The sequence below is a fragment of the Falco naumanni genome, chromosome 15 (genome assembly GCF_017639655.2).
Source record: "Falco naumanni isolate bFalNau1 chromosome 15, bFalNau1.pat, whole genome shotgun sequence".
Lineage (NCBI taxonomy): Eukaryota > Metazoa > Chordata > Aves > Falconiformes > Falconidae > Falco > Falco naumanni.
The window spans coordinates 21,094,982-21,109,752 of NC_054068.1; the positions used below are offsets into that span (position 1 = coordinate 21,094,982).

General features: G+C 49.5%; 2 protein-coding genes across 2 annotated transcripts in view; one reads left to right on the forward strand and one right to left on the reverse strand.

Moving 5' to 3' along the window:
* Positions 1-93: 93 nt before the first annotated feature.
* TMEM170A (transmembrane protein 170A) lies at positions 94-4,496 on the reverse strand. The gene is made up of 3 exons (XM_040615474.1): positions 4,318-4,496; positions 4,046-4,216; positions 94-3,427 (listed from the first exon to the last, which is right to left on the reverse strand). The coding sequence occupies exons 1-3, from the start codon at positions 4,436-4,438 to the stop codon at positions 3,297-3,299; spliced, it is 423 nt and encodes a 140-aa protein (XP_040471408.1). The 5' UTR covers positions 4,439-4,496; the 3' UTR covers positions 94-3,296.
* A 298-nt stretch (positions 4,497-4,794) lies between these two features.
* Positions 4,795-14,771, forward strand: part of CFDP1 (craniofacial development protein 1) — a 66,733-nt gene continuing 56,756 nt past the window's right edge. The window contains exons 1-4 of the mRNA XM_040615300.1: positions 4,795-4,928; positions 5,000-5,105; positions 5,665-5,902; positions 7,760-7,860. Coding sequence (XP_040471234.1) covers positions 4,874-4,928; positions 5,000-5,105; positions 5,665-5,902; positions 7,760-7,860 — 500 coding nt within the window. The 5' untranslated portion in view covers positions 4,795-4,873. The remainder of the gene's footprint in view (positions 4,929-4,999; positions 5,106-5,664; positions 5,903-7,759; positions 7,861-14,771) is intronic.

Here is a 14,771-nt window from a genome sequence, read left to right on the forward strand (position 1 = left end):
GAGCCCTGCCCCATGTGAGGCAGGAGCAAGGCTCCTTTCCAAAAGCACAACCCAAGCCCCTTTGTCATGCTGCACGAGAAACACACAAATTCATTCACCTCGATCATTACAGAATTTACTGATAAATCACCACCAGGATTAGAAGTGTCAGTAGAAAAATAAAATTTACAGAGTTTTCTATCATACAAAGATTTGTTCGTGACAGCCACAGTCGTTAGCGAGATAGGAAGTCGGGTGGTATCTACCTCAGGCCAGCACGGGGGATGTTCGCACGCGGAAAGCAGGGCCACGAGCCTCAGCTCGAGCAGCGATGGCTCCCCAGGGCAGGCGGCTTCTCCGCAAGGTGTTTCCTCGACCAACGCTGCTGGCTGGGCTCCCTGCCCAGGGCTTCACAGCACTGCCCAGCCCGGGACACCCTGGCATTGATATTTTTGCAAGGTCTTTGTAGTTTTTGGCAAGTTTGACCCAGCAAAGTCTACCGACACCCAAGGAAAACTGAAGGGATTCCTCCGCTCACCTCAGGCAGGAAAAGGAACGTAAAGGGAAGACCACACCGATGCAGTGAGAAGGGAGGGAACTCCCAGAAGCAACTGGTCTGATGCATCAACTCAAGACTACTCCTTCCCGTTTGGATCTGGTTTTACCGGAGAGGGAGGTCGGGAAGGCAGCCAGGGGAGCAGAAGAAGCTCAGTGAGTACCAAGACAACACAAAGAAGTCGTCCGCAGTGCTAATACCTGTCAAGTCAGCAGCTGATTTGTTCACCTTTTATGCAAGAATTCCCTGAAAATTTCATGGTGCCTGGGCACTGAGAGGCACCACCGGCTCCAACTGCTCAACATCCAGTGGCCAAGCTGCCAGCTCTTCAAGTAAAGCAGCCTCCCCTTCAAAACAGCCTTTGGGAGATCACAATGGGTATAAACCAGCAAGTTTTCAGTTCGCCCACCACCAAGTGAGTCTATCAAGCGATATTTTTTCATTTGTTCTGAGCTCTTAACAGCCCGGATTTGTGTCCTGCATGCCTCGGCCCCATGACTACAGAGGAACCACCCCCGTGGCACGGCACGCTGATAAAGTGCTTTCCCAGTTGCAATCAACTTAGTCCTGGTTACTGAAAGATGCCAGGCACGGGACAGGGGTCAAAGGGGAGCACAGCGGGTGCCCAGGACACTGGTTTCTAGTGTCACCTGAAAGGTAAGGCCAGACTCACCCAGTCTAAGTCCCATGAGAGACTTTTAATCCATCCAGGAAAGCACAGGATGATTCATGTGAATTAAACCAGGCACTCCAGGCACACGCTGTGCATGCAGCCGTTGGAGAAAACAAGTGGGAAGGGGGAAAGACATCTAAAGGGACCATTATTCCTGCTTTTTCACTGCGGGCAGAAGCACAGAGGGAAGGAGAGGCCCAACCTTTCCCTGGGGGAATGCCGCAGCAGGAAAGCTGGCTCTCGACAAGCAGCACAGAGCACAGGGTGCTCTGAAGATCCAGGGTTTAGTATACATTATACCGCCTGGACCTCACCCACCTAAGGAGAATAATTCACATTAAAGTCTTTCCTAAAATGCACAGCTTTATTCCCTGAATTAACCTGGGCTAAAATTTAGAGTGATCTCAATAAGTAGCTCCTGAAAAACACCTCTCGCCATCAGCTGCCAACAGCCCACCCCAGAGAAGTTAATACGTAGAGAGAAATTCTTTTTCATGACAAACACAGTGCCCTGTTGAGTGCTGCTTCAGCACAGAGGACACGGGGTTCTTGGAAGATAACTGGCCTTGCAAAAAGTTGCAGGTACGAGGCGAGCTCATTTGGAAACCAAAGGAGTTCAGCAAAAAGAGACAGTGTCCTGCGAGGCTGGACACAGACAGCGCCTTCCCTCAGCAGCCCGCACGGATGTCAGCGGTTAATAAACAAACAAGGATCACACAAATCCACGGGGCTGAGACACGTCCTTGGGATTCAACCCCAGCTTCCCCAAGGGCCCCCCAGAAACCAAGCCCCCAGAAAGCGCCCAGCTAGCTATCTTGAGAGCCCTGGTGCATGGCATGCCTCCAGGTAAAAGGGTAGGTCCAAGAGTTAGTTAAAAGTCACTTAAAATAAAACAAACTAAAACAATTCATTAGGAGACCACACTGCCTGCAGGTAAGGGTTGGTTTGGGGCTGCGTTCACAGGGCTTGTCCCCGATGGACACAGGAATCACCCAGGCTCCTCCCGGGACCCTTGCAGGCATCCCACCCACTGGCACGCTGCAGGCTGCATGCCGCAAACGTGGCGCGCTCCCTGTCTCTGCGCCTGGGAAGCCTCAAGTCATGACAACCCACCGCCGGCGGTGCAGCTCTCACCAGCGCGGTCACTGAAGCAGCAGCGCGCTGAATTTTACGTAAGCTGGCCAGCGATGTTGATGCATCAGTGAAGACACCCAATTCCGCCACACTAATGTAAACATGATCAGCAAGTAAAAGGAGAGCAGAGAAGATTAAAAATAGGAGTTTCCTTCAAAGCCCCTGAAGCAACAGCACGCACTCACACACGCGCCCTGGGATTTCTAGCATGGGCAGTGGAGCGTGGCGCCCGTTCGGCTGCGCTTTTGCCTCTCGGGCAGAAGGTACACTGCACCCGAAGAGCTTAACCGTAATAAAATTCACAAAAATGGTGATCCTTTTTATGCCTGTTATTTCCCCAGCTACAGCATTCCTAGTCACAGCTCTCAGCCACAAATTTGCACTTTCATCTGTCTAAAATGATTTTTCCTTTTGCTGCTCCCAAATTCACTACAACCAAGACCTGGTATTAGGAAGTTTGGGCCAGGAAGAAAAAAAAATTAATTTTCTCATTAAAAAAATTCACATTAAAAGAGCTTCAGGTTCACTGCAAACAAAGCAGCAAGAGGTCAAAGCATTAAGTGAGCTCTGAAAACATAACATCATTCTGTAATACTATTTCTACCCCAGAACAACCGGTGTAACATCCTAGTTACACCCTGCTGCTACAATTCATCACTGGTAAAAGGTATGTAGGCATCCTCCTCCAGAAACCATTCTCCTATCCTCCAGAGACATAAAAGTTTCACTTGGCACTTAATGTTACCAAAAAGTAACAAAAATCACAATTTTTAGCTTAATTTCAAGCCATGCTGGAGGCAGGAGCAGGCCTTCATGTATCCTTCAACCAGTGGAGAAAGCACACGCCGAGGCACGCCTCAAGTCGCGCTCCCGCTTGATTTATTTCAGAGGCAGTGCAGCTGGCAGATCCTTGGCTCTTCCTTTGCTTTGTGATCTCTAGTGTCTGAAGAAGAGCTAGAGGGTGGCTAAAATACGTAAAAACGAAACCACCACCACACAGAACGTCTGGCCCACTCCTAAAATGAGGGCTTCAAAGGGAATCATTTTTTTCCCCGCGGCTCTGTATACTCCAGCAATGGCAGCACCTGTGGAGAGGGGAAAAAGCCAAAACGTGAATGTGTGACAGCACATGTGCGATACATGCTGTCGTACCACAGGGACGAAGGGGAAAGCCTCACAGGATGAGACTGGGGCAGAGAACAGGGGGGTCTTGCTGAACCCCTGTGCACCAGCTGACAGAAATTCCGGACAGTTTTTACTGTGACAAACCTCAGCCAGTAACCAATGCACGCTGGTGGCAATGGGTGAGTTGGTGGGGAAACTCTGCCGAGGCCTCCAGAAGGTGGGGAGGTTGGGGTGGTTTTGGACGCGCTCTCATCACAAGATCCTCTACACCACAGCCCACAGGCTGCGGATGTTACCCTGTTCTGGGCACAGACACCAAACCTGTAAGTGGTTTACCTCTGAGTGCTCAGAAACCCGAAAGCCCACCTGGCTCAGCACCGGACGGGCGTGTTTGGGACCCCCGACAAAGGGCTCGAGAGGTGGGATGGTCCAACCCTCTCAAACACGGGGCGCGGGGGGAATATAGGCCAGGACATCAATCTCTCTACCCCCGGGAATGCCGCGGCTCGCCGTGCTCCCAAAGGCAACCTCCAATGACTACAGACCACCCGGCCGGTATTTTCGAGCATCTACCGTACTTGTCAGGATGCCGGCGGTGATGGGTCCCACGATGCCCATCAGCAGGAGGCTCACGGACATGAACCTGCCGTACTTGTGATGCCTGAGCGTGAAGAGCGCTAGCAAAGCGGCCGGGACGTGGAAGGAGAGGGAGGAGACGAGAGCCCAGAGGAAGACGCCATACCACATCTCTGTGGAGAGAAGGGCCGTGAGGCCGGCTCGGGGCCCGCAGGCCGCCGGCGGGGGCGGCGGCAGGGCCCGCTCCCAGCAGGCCCGGCGGCGCCGAGGGTACCTGGGAAGGTGGAGAGGGGGCTGGAGTAGGTGGTGGTGCCATTGCCCACGCGGGGCACCAGGCGGAGGCTGAGGATCTGCTGCAGGAGTCCCCCGCCGCCGCCCGGCTCGCCGCCCTCCATCCCCGCGCCGGGCCCGCCGCCGCCGCCATCCGCTGCCTCCTCTTCCGCCCGCCCCCTTCCGCCCGTCCTAGCCAATGGGAAGCCCTGTGCGATGACGGACAGAAGCCTTTGCCAACAGCCGCCCGCCGGGGGAGCGCCCGGGCAGCGGGGCCTTGTCCCCACTCCCGCGCTGCCATGGGAACGGCTGCCGGCCGCAAGGACTGCTGGGAGCGGCCTCGCCGCGGAAGCCCCCCTGGGCGAGCGGGGCGGGGCTCTCTGTCGGGGCCGGAAGGGCGCTCTAGCCCGCTGGCGGGGCTCTCCTCGCTGCTCCCTGGGCTTGGGCGCCGTGGGGGAAGCATGGCCGCCTCCCGCCCCGCCAGGGGGCGCCCGAGGCTGGCGGCGGCGCTCTGGGCGGCGGGCGCGCGGCGGGCGTGAGGCGGCGGCGGGGCTGGGGCCATGTCGGGCTCGGAGGAGTACTCCTCGGCCGAGGACGAGGACTACGTGCCCTCAGGTGAGCGGTGGAGGGCGGGGGGCGGCGGCCAGGCCCGGGCCCGGTGCCGGTGCTCACTGCTGTGCTTGCAGGTGCGGAGTACAGCGAGGACGACGTGAGCGAACTGGTGCGGGAGGAGGCGGCGGACAGCCCGCGGCCGCCCCGCGGCAGAAGGAGCCCCCGCCGCCCCGCCAGCAGGTAGGGCCGCGGCCGGAGCCGCCCCCGGTGCTGTACAGCCGCCGGGTGTTCGGCGGGGGAACCCGCGTTAGCCCGGTGCTGCCTCGGGGCTGGGGCCGGCCCTGGTGCCGGTGTAGCGTCAGGCGGCCCCTCGGGCCTGGCAGGCCGCCCGCCCCCCGCGGGGCAGCTGTGCGCCTTTTGATGAGCCCTGTGAGGCGCCAGGCGCTTTTCGGTGGGGGGAAAAAAAACCCGTATAGATACAGTTTAGTTACGGTTGGTTCCTCTCCAGGCCAAGTTCTCCACCCCGTGCGCTTCCTGCAGAGGCCCGGAGGCCGTCGTGTGCTCACAGGTACCCCCGCACGCCTGCCAGCCGTGTCGGGGGGCTGCCTGTCCCAGGCTCCCCTCACCGCAGCAGCATCGTCTTGTACTTCAGTAGCTTCACCCCCGAGATAAGGGGGAGTCCCCCAGGTGGAGCCTCTTGGCGAGCATATGAAATACTTCACCCCTGTTCAGCTGTTGCAGCACCACCTTTATACATACATTATTTTTTATATTTTTTTTTTTTGGCATTTGCTTTCAGGAAGAGGAAGAAAGGAGGTCTCTTGCTAGAGCCAGATGAGAAAGAGGAAGAAAAGGCTCAGCGGAATGAGGAGGAGGAGGAAGAGGAAGAAGAGGAAGTGGATAATGTAGAGCAGGTGGAAAGAAACAGAGAAGAAGAAGAAAAAAAGAAAGAGGATGCTCTTTGGGCCAGTTTCCTTAGTGATGTGGGACAGAAGCCCAAAGCGGGGGCTGCCACACATGTGACGCAAACTAAGAAGGTAATGGGGGCCTGTGCCTTCGCCCAGGGAGTGTGGGAAGGGCCTGAAGCTTTAAAGCACACACCGGTGGTTCTAGCTGGTACCATATGTCAGTCAGAGCTGGGAAAAGTCTGGGTTTAGTCCTGCCCCATCTGCTTGTAATCCTGGAGCCCTGTCGTGGGCCAAACTGTAAGCTGCTGGTTTCCTTCCAGCTGGGGAGGTCTGCGATCTGGCAGTGCTGCTTTTGGAGCTGCTTGTCAGCATCCTGGAGTGTCCCACAGAGTCCTGTTGGCTTCTCTTCCTGGTTCTGGATTCTGCTTGTGATGTAGGAGCAGCACAGTGAGCTTTGGGCTGAGCTGTGCTTGTGTGCACAGCTCTCTGCCAAGGCTTGTGCCTTCACTGATTCTCAAACAAAAGAAGCTGTTTGTTTGTGTGTGAGAGAGGGGAAACAGAAGAGACCTGTGCAGACATCTCTGTGCCTTGCCCTTCATCCTCGTACAGTGACGGGGTCTGGAAGATGCTGTGCGTTGGGATGCACATATGTAACAAGAATGAATCTGGCTTTCTCTACTTTATATTATAAGCCCCACTAACATGCTTTTGCTCTCTGTCTGCAGAAGTTTTCTGTAGAGAGAATTCTGTTTGTAATCAGCTACTTTAAAAGATTTGGTTCTTAGTAAAACCAAATGCATCTATTTGCATGGCAAAGCTTTTCATGCTGAAGGTGGTAGAAGGGAAGAAGGTACCAAAACTGACCCTCTGTTGTTAGAATTGCCTTTTATTTTTTTGAGTGGTCAGCCAAAAAACTATTTTGTAACAGAAGTTTGGACTCTCAAATCAGTGATGCCTGGTGAGTAAAGTTTTCATTGTGTGAAGCTTCCTTCTAAACTGTTGGAAGGTTGCAGAACAAGTGTCTTTGTGTAATCATTGCTTGCAACTTTTAGAAGGAAGAGTCCTTTTAATCTGAACCCTCCAGCTTCTCTCCGCCTCACTTGTTACTGGATGAACAGCTGAGATGGTTAGAGGTAGAATCAGGGAGGAAAGGAAAAGTTCTTTTCTGAGCAATTCTACTTTTATGGGCAGATGGCTAAAATGTGGGTGGTCTTTGCAAGTTCCTTCATAGCCTAAAATAATTTATGGGGAGATGCAGTTCCTCCATTCTCTTTGTGAACTTCTTAATTTGGACTTAAGTTGTCTGCTTGAACATCTTCACTGGTGCGTGGTTGATTTGGAGCAAGAATTTTGGGTTTGTTTAGATTATTTATAGGGTCTGAGGTTTTTTTTATGCATGCTGTTAAAAGCTGTAGTTGTGACTGAGTAAATTAAGAGGCGTTGTTGATGAATTGCTTAATAAAAGTATTTCCTTCTCAAATTAAAGAGGCGTTATGGACAAGTAATTTAATATCTTCAGGGTTCTCTATGGAGGTCAGCCAGCCTGATTTTCCTGTTGATGGGTTTGTGTTCTTCTATATTCTTGAGTAAAAATAAATGTATTTCTGCATAATCCACCACCCTGGCAGCTTTATTGTCTGGTGATGCTTAGTCTGGGAGAACTGAGTCTTCAGGCTTTTGCTTGCTTGCTGAACCACAGTAGTGTATTCTTGCTCCTTCCTACATGTAATTACAATTTCACATCTTGTTTTGGGTCTGTTTTGATCCTTGAGCTCCAGTGAGAGCCTGGAGCCAAAGCAGGGAATTTCCTTCTGGTGACAGGGGCATTTGTTTCCTTTTTCTTGTTTGTGGGTGACTTACTTTGACCATCCAGCCTAAATTGTAGTGCTACCTGAGGTCTGCATTGGGTCCTTGGCCCCTTGGAGTGATAATTTGGCTTGACTCCACAAATGCATTGTTTTGCTTTCTCCTTTGTGTATTTTGTAGGCTGAAGAAGAGAAGAGTGGAAACAAGCTTCAGGAGAAGCCAAAAGATTCAGGAAAAGTGACAATCACCAAAACATTTGATTTCGCTGGTGAGGAAGTCAGGTAAGTTGGCAGATGTGACCTGTTTGCTATGGGTTCAGTGCAAACTGGGCGCTGCTTTTCTGCGGGCAGGCTGGAAGTGTGCTGTGAAACATGGCGTACCTTCTCCTTTTTCCTTTATACTTGTTTTTTATCATGAGTACATACAGACCTCCAGGAAAATGAGGCCGAGACTTTTTTTCTGCCCAAGGGCTGCAGAATATGCTTGTATGCAGACCTTGGTCTTTACTCAGCTTCAAAATACGCCTGTGGATTCACTTCAGTTTCCCCATCTGGACAATGTTTAAAATCGTTGGCAAAGCTTCCTGGGGGCACTGCCACTGTGAAGGCTGGGACAAGGAGAGAACTGCATATGGCCCCACAGGGATGACGTAACGCATTTTATGCCTTCAGTCTGGTCCAAGTCCTGTGCTGGGGGCAGGATTTTTGCTGGCATTGACCCTGGTGATGTTCACAATCCACTGCAAACATCTGCAGACAGTTTTGCTGAACGGACTAATAGCTTAGTGCTTTTCTCGCTGAAACAGTTGCGACAAAGGTGATAGGCTGGGTAAAATCACCCTTAAGGCTGAGTTTGGCTTGCAAGATGCCTCTTGAGATGTGCTGTAAAAAGGGGCAGGCGTTTTATAAACATGTGAACTGAGGGGCCTGGGTGAGCCCACTTGAAACCTGAGTGCCCTGTGACCTCTTTGTGTATTTTTTTTTTTTAAGTAAGTAGCTGTAAACCTGGTTTTGTCAGATGAGACTTTCGCCTGTATTTTGCGTGGCAGCAGAGGGCAGCAGTTCCCAGCAATAACACCCACGCTGCCTCGTCTGCAGGAAGAAAAGGAGAGCAGGGTTTTCTGCTGCTCTTGCTTTTCATGTCGGTACTGCTGCCTGAGCTGTTTGAAAAACCTGAGAGCCGTGAGCCATAGTAGCGACTTCCCTGTCTCCCTGCATAATCCAGGCTGTAGAAATACCCTTCATTCACTGATGAAATGGCAAAGAACTGCAGCTTTTCTGAGAGAGAGTATCTGTCGTACCCTTGCTACAAAGGAAAGGCTAAGTTTTTCCCTGTGGACAGATGAAACTCTGTGGCAGAACTACAGACAGAAGTTTTATCTTCTGATGCATGCTCCTGTCCTCAGCCGCTAGCTTGTTTGTCCCCATTTTTCCTGTATTTTTTCTGGTTAAAACACGATGTCTTACCAGGTAAGAATAGCTGAAGCTGTAGGATCACAGGCTGTCATGCAAAAGCCTGGTTGTGTTCTGACACATCGGGTGGCATATGGCGGAACTGCGTTCCTGGTGCTTTGGGGTTGCATGAAAACGGCGTGTGATCTTATCTGAAGTCTGGACACATCCATCTGTGTGTTATAGGTTGAGTGTCATGTCCTAACATAAGCACATCACTTACAGGATGGGGTTGATTGACAGGGAAGCTTGCCTTGTAGGCTGATTTCAGAACAGGGGTCTCCCACTTGTGGAAAGAAAATGTTTTTGTGTAATTTTTTGTGAAGTATAGGACCCTTTAAAGTAGGGGCCTGGTAAAAATGTCTGCCTTGAAGCTTCTTGTTTACCTGCCTCAGTGAAAAGAACCCTGGATAATTATGATTTGAGCATAGAATTACTCGGGCATTGGTCAGATTCTGGCATTCTAGATTTTGCGTGGTGGTTACAGATTAGCTTCACCAGTGCTGCTCCTGCTTTTGTTGGTAATGTTAGTTGGAGGGGTCAGAGAAACTTTCTCTGTCCTTCAAAAAGTGGTTTGTCTTATGTGAACGGAACTTGTCCAGGGCTCCTAAGATGCTGAGTTTGTGCTTTTGACATAAGCATCTTCTCTGTAGTTTCTTAATAGCTGTAACTAAGTTAAAGGCATATTCTTCAGCACTAGTTGCTTTTCTACTGTCCTTTGTAGTGCTCAGTGCTGACTCTTTCCCTTGGGTAACTGCAAAGGAATCAATACAAGTTTCTAGTAATTTTTGATCCAAGAGGCAAAAGCTGAAGCCTGGGCAACCATGGGGCTGTAAGCCTGCAAACCAGGAAGGGTATTTTGTTTACGGCAGCTGTATCAACAGGTTGCAGAACCAGCAACAGAAAGTTTGTAACGAGGTCTGGAGGACTGTTTTCTGCTGGTGCCAGTTACAACATGCTACTTTCTTTAGCAGTTTGAGAACAGAAAAATCTTTCAGTGTGTGTTTGCCCCTTTGATTTTTGTGATACTTAGAGCTGAAGCTTTTGTGTTGTTTGCTACATCTTGCATCTCTAAATGCGTTACACTGTTAGCGGTGGGTAGGATATAAGGAGTTATCACTGCTTACAGCTACTGGCATTTTCCTGTAAGGCAGTAGGTGAGGGCCAGAGGGCTGCATTTTCTTTAGAATAGCAGGAGGGTTGTCTTTGCACCACCCTGACGTTTGCAAATGTTCTGAATACCAAACGCAAACTTCCTTGCCTGGGGAAGCAGCTGGCAAATTGTTGGTTACAAAGGCCAACACACGCTAGTTGTGTGCATTTCTGGACTGAAAGAACTGAAATGAGAGAGCTGTCTCTGTTGCTTTCCTTTCTAAATGGTTTGAGGCTACTTCTGAGTGTTGCTCTTTTGAAAGCTTGAGAAGAATTTAGATCAGTATTTAAGCACTAATAGATTCAGGACACAAATTTTGACAATCTGCTCACTGAAGCTCTTAACAGAAGATCATTTAGCCCTGATCTCATGTTGCAGAACAATTTATTTTCTCCTGTAAGAAGATGGTATCGTCTCTTCTGCGTGACTGGAGTAGTAGAAGTCTCTTTCAGAGATCTCCAGCTACAGGGCTATACTAGAATAGTGAAAGACCTTCCTGTTTAAGCTGTCAACTCCCCTGTAGGTTATTGTAGCATTTAATGTCCATTTTGATTAGTCCATGCTTGTATCACTTGCTAATGCTGAACTTCAGGTTCAGAGTATTACAAATTACCAATTACCAAATAAAGAATTCAATTTACTGGCTTTTAATTTTACAAAATGCATGATTTAGTTTTGCCTTGTAAAACCAAAGCTGTTGAATCCTGGAGCTAGGAGCAATCTTTAACTAATCTTGGTGTTTTCCAGTTGTGACTTTTCTGCCTGCTTTTCATTCCTCCCTGGTGTTAAATAGATTAGGAGCAGCAGGTGACTGTCACCCAAATGGCTGTAATTGTGGGTAGCGGGAGCAATTTGCAAAGGCAGTTCAGCATCTAAATGGAAGTTCAAGTCATATCTTACTGGCAGAGGAGATTGAAGCTCCTTTGAAGCCTCTGGTTTATGAACTTGCCTCACGATGCAGGACGTGTGGTTGCATTAATGGGGGATCACATCCCTGGTGCCAGGGTTTATCTATTGCAAAATGTAATTGCTGTATGATGAAACTTGTTTTCTTTTTGGCACTCCAAACTACTTTGGCCTTTGGCTTTCTTTAAATGTCTGCTGTGCTCAGTGTATCAAAATGGTTCTTCTGTGCTCCTTCCATGAAAGTCAACTTTGTGCCTGTCCAGGAAAGCCACAGAATGCAGCTCATACACATGGCGCTGGCCCAGCCCCATGGCATCAATCGCAGTCAGCATGACAGCTTGTGATGGACGAGCAAAGTCAGGTCACTGAATGCTGGCAGAAGCAGGTTTTGGTTTGAAACCTCTTTGTGTACCTTCATTTGGCTCACAGGAGGCAAAATGAACTTGAGAGGAGTACTGGTATCTGGCTTGATACTAATTCAGGGATGGGAGGCCTGTGTTTGGCACCCTGCTTTGTTCATACATTGCACGTTCCAAGTAAAGGACTCAAAACTAGAAGCTTTATATTTCTGAGTGGTTCTTGTGGTTTAAATGCAAAGTTTTACACACTCGGGTTATTCTTTTGGTGGGAATGCCTTCCTGGTACTGCAGAGTTGCTGAGCTGTGCAGATAGTGTTGCGTTGTGCTGGCAAAGCTGTGGCTTGTGCTGCTTCGATGACTTTCTGCCACTTCCCCTGCGTGCATGAACAAAGCAGGCAAGCCAAAGCAAAGCCATAGCAGGGCTCCACTCTGCCATCTGTCACTGGAGAGAGCCCTGCTCTTTTCCTGAAATCTGGCGAGGCATTCCTGTCACTGCTCCCTTTACTTTCCCACAAGGCTATCTTCACCATCAGTGTCAGTCTGGGATCCAGAAAGACTCCCAGCAAGCTGGGCAATGGCCTCAGACCTCTGCGTTGTGGTCCCTTCCTGCTCAGTCCTCACGCTGGTAGGTGGCAATTAGCAAACTTCTCGGAGGCAATGCGAACCAGATTTTGCATTAACCCTTGAGCTTTTTTTCTTAAGCTTCTGCACTGTGTTTGCATGCTCTGAACCCATTTCTTTCAGTGCTTTTGTGTCTGGCAGGTGTTCCTGTGATGTGAATAACTCCTGGCTTCTTGCCCCATTGGGGGCCAGAATTGTCATGCAAGCTGTATGGCCTCTGGCAGCATGCTGGGCCTGGATCCATGTAGAAATATTTCAGGAAGAGGTTTAAGATCTCCTTTTCATGTCTGCAGTGTGAGCTCCCTTCTGCTGTCTAGATGCTGAGATAAGCGAGTGCAAAGATCCAGCTGGTACTTTCTTGCACGCTGCCTATCTTCCTCCTGCTGAGCAGCTAAGTGCTGAAGGCATCATCCTTACTGCTATGAGAGAAATTGCCAGACCACAGAGCCCTGAACCTGAAGTACTTAGAGCCAGGCAGCTGGGCGTTCACTGTGAGACCTTGAATAATGGGTAAATGTTTGTCCGGTAAACTCTTGAGTTACTTTCATATTTGAAGGCTGAACAGATGGGTGAGATTTTGCCGAGTTTGACTGAAGCTCATCTTTTCAGGTTGAGCTTGGTAATCTTTATCTGCTTCTTAGGTGCCTGTTCCCTGATTAATTCAGGCTGCTTCTGAAAGTATTCTTTAGTGTTTGCATGATTAAAGCTTACTGTTGCTTTGAAACTCGGTGCTGGAATGCCCATGTTTGGTGGGGCAGCAAGCTCTGCGCAGTGCTCTCACGGGGAGAGCTCTCAGCTTAAATTCACAGCTGTGAAAATCACCTGACTTACGGTGGTCTTTTTTTCTTGCTCCAAGGGACAGATGATGACCCAATTCCATGGTTATTATTTGCTTTTTTAGATTGCTTTTAATAAGGCATTTAGTCCAGAGGTACATACAAAGGAGCAGAAAGCGCTCTGATGTGTTTGAAGTCCTTGAAGGCTTTACAGATGTAAGGAGGAACAAATTCTTAGCTTTCCTACAGAACCTTCTGTTCGTGCATCTCAAAGCACTTCTTTAAAGAAGTGTTGTTATTGCCCGTTTGGGAATATGAAACACGAGGTATACTAGGGTTGGTGACATCCACTGGTTCACAGGGGCTCCTGGATCTCGTGGCTCAGGATGCCCAGGTGTCCCAGCTTAACCTGTGTGTGGCGTGTACCAAATCAAACCAGGAACGGCCAGTGCCAAACGTAACGGGCAATAAGCAGCGTCACGCTGAGTACGTGACTTGCTGCTGGATATAATGAATACTGAAAAGTTCATATAGTTTTGTAGAAGGAACCGGGCAAAATCAGGTCAGATAGATTTGTCTGGGCTGTTATACGTGAGACATGAACTCCACCTCTGGGTAGGCGCTCCCTGCTGTTGACTCCTGTGGGAGCCCAGTTCTGTGGCTTAGAATAGCCTGTGGTCTGCCGCAATATGACCGCTTTTATTTGCGTGTCCACCGTGCTGTGAGTACACGAGTCGTGCTGGCTCCGTGTGCTGAGCAGAGTTGAGAGGCAGCTTGTGTTCTAGGTTAGGGAAGATAAGCTGATGGTTCACAGTGCAGCTGTTACATTTTAAAAGCAAAATACTTTATGTACCTCTTTAAAGCTTTGTATCCGATTAAGAACCAAATAGTTATAAACGTAAATCATTCTAGTAATTACTGGGGTTTATACTGGCTGAGGCTGATATTTCATCTGCCACAGCTGAAGTGTGGGGTAAAAGAACCTGACTTTTGTCTGTTACTGTTTGTAAATGGTTATCACCTAGGATGTCCTGGAAAAAACCCTCATTGCTTATTCTGTGTTGCTGCTTCACAGGTTTTCAACCTACCTTAAGGCTTCAAGAAAAAAGATTATTTGGAGGAGATTGTTCTTAAGTTGGATTGGTGGGTTTTGCTGATGGAATTCATGACCTTTGGAGCAGCAAAAGTGAAGGTGAAGGGAGGTGGCTGAGGGCAGGTTCTTACCAGGTGTCTTGCCTGTGCTAATAAAAGCCCTTTCTTGGCCAATAATGCAGATCTCCTTTGTACAAGAATACTGCTGATGATGGGAATTGGGCAGGCAGGGCTGCAGGCTGTGGCCAGAGCTTCATTTTTTGGTGTCCCATGAAGTAATCGAGGTTCAAAATACCCTTTAACTTAGGCCTGATTAGGTGGGGTGGTAAGGTCTGAGCCCAGTCTGTGGCGTTAGCTGAGCTGCTGGACTCTTCACCTTGGTGAGCTGCTCAGGAGAGCCGTGCAGAGCTGGTTAAGGACTGATTTATTCCCTCGTGGCAAGGAGAAGTGCTGACCTGTGCGCAGCAGAGATGAGGTTATAATTCAGTTCTCTGCAGTTGTACAGTGCTGCTGCTTGGGATTTTCTTGATGCTGCCTCTCACCGCTGAAATTCGGGCTTTCTTTTTTTTTAATCTTATCTCATTCGTGTGCTTGTTGAATAGACACCTATATCCTAGACTGCTCACTTTCTAACCCCAGGTCTGCTGTCCTCCAGAGCTTCAGCCCTTTGATCCTGACCCTTTTTAGGAGATAACGGGTGGAAATGGCTGCAGGAAAAGCAGATTGGACATTTGAGAACAGCCTGAGTTTTCCAAAGTCCTTGTTCAGCCTCCGATTTCCTTCTCGGTGGCTGTGCTGTCCTCTGCTCCTTACATGACAACTGAGACCAACCAA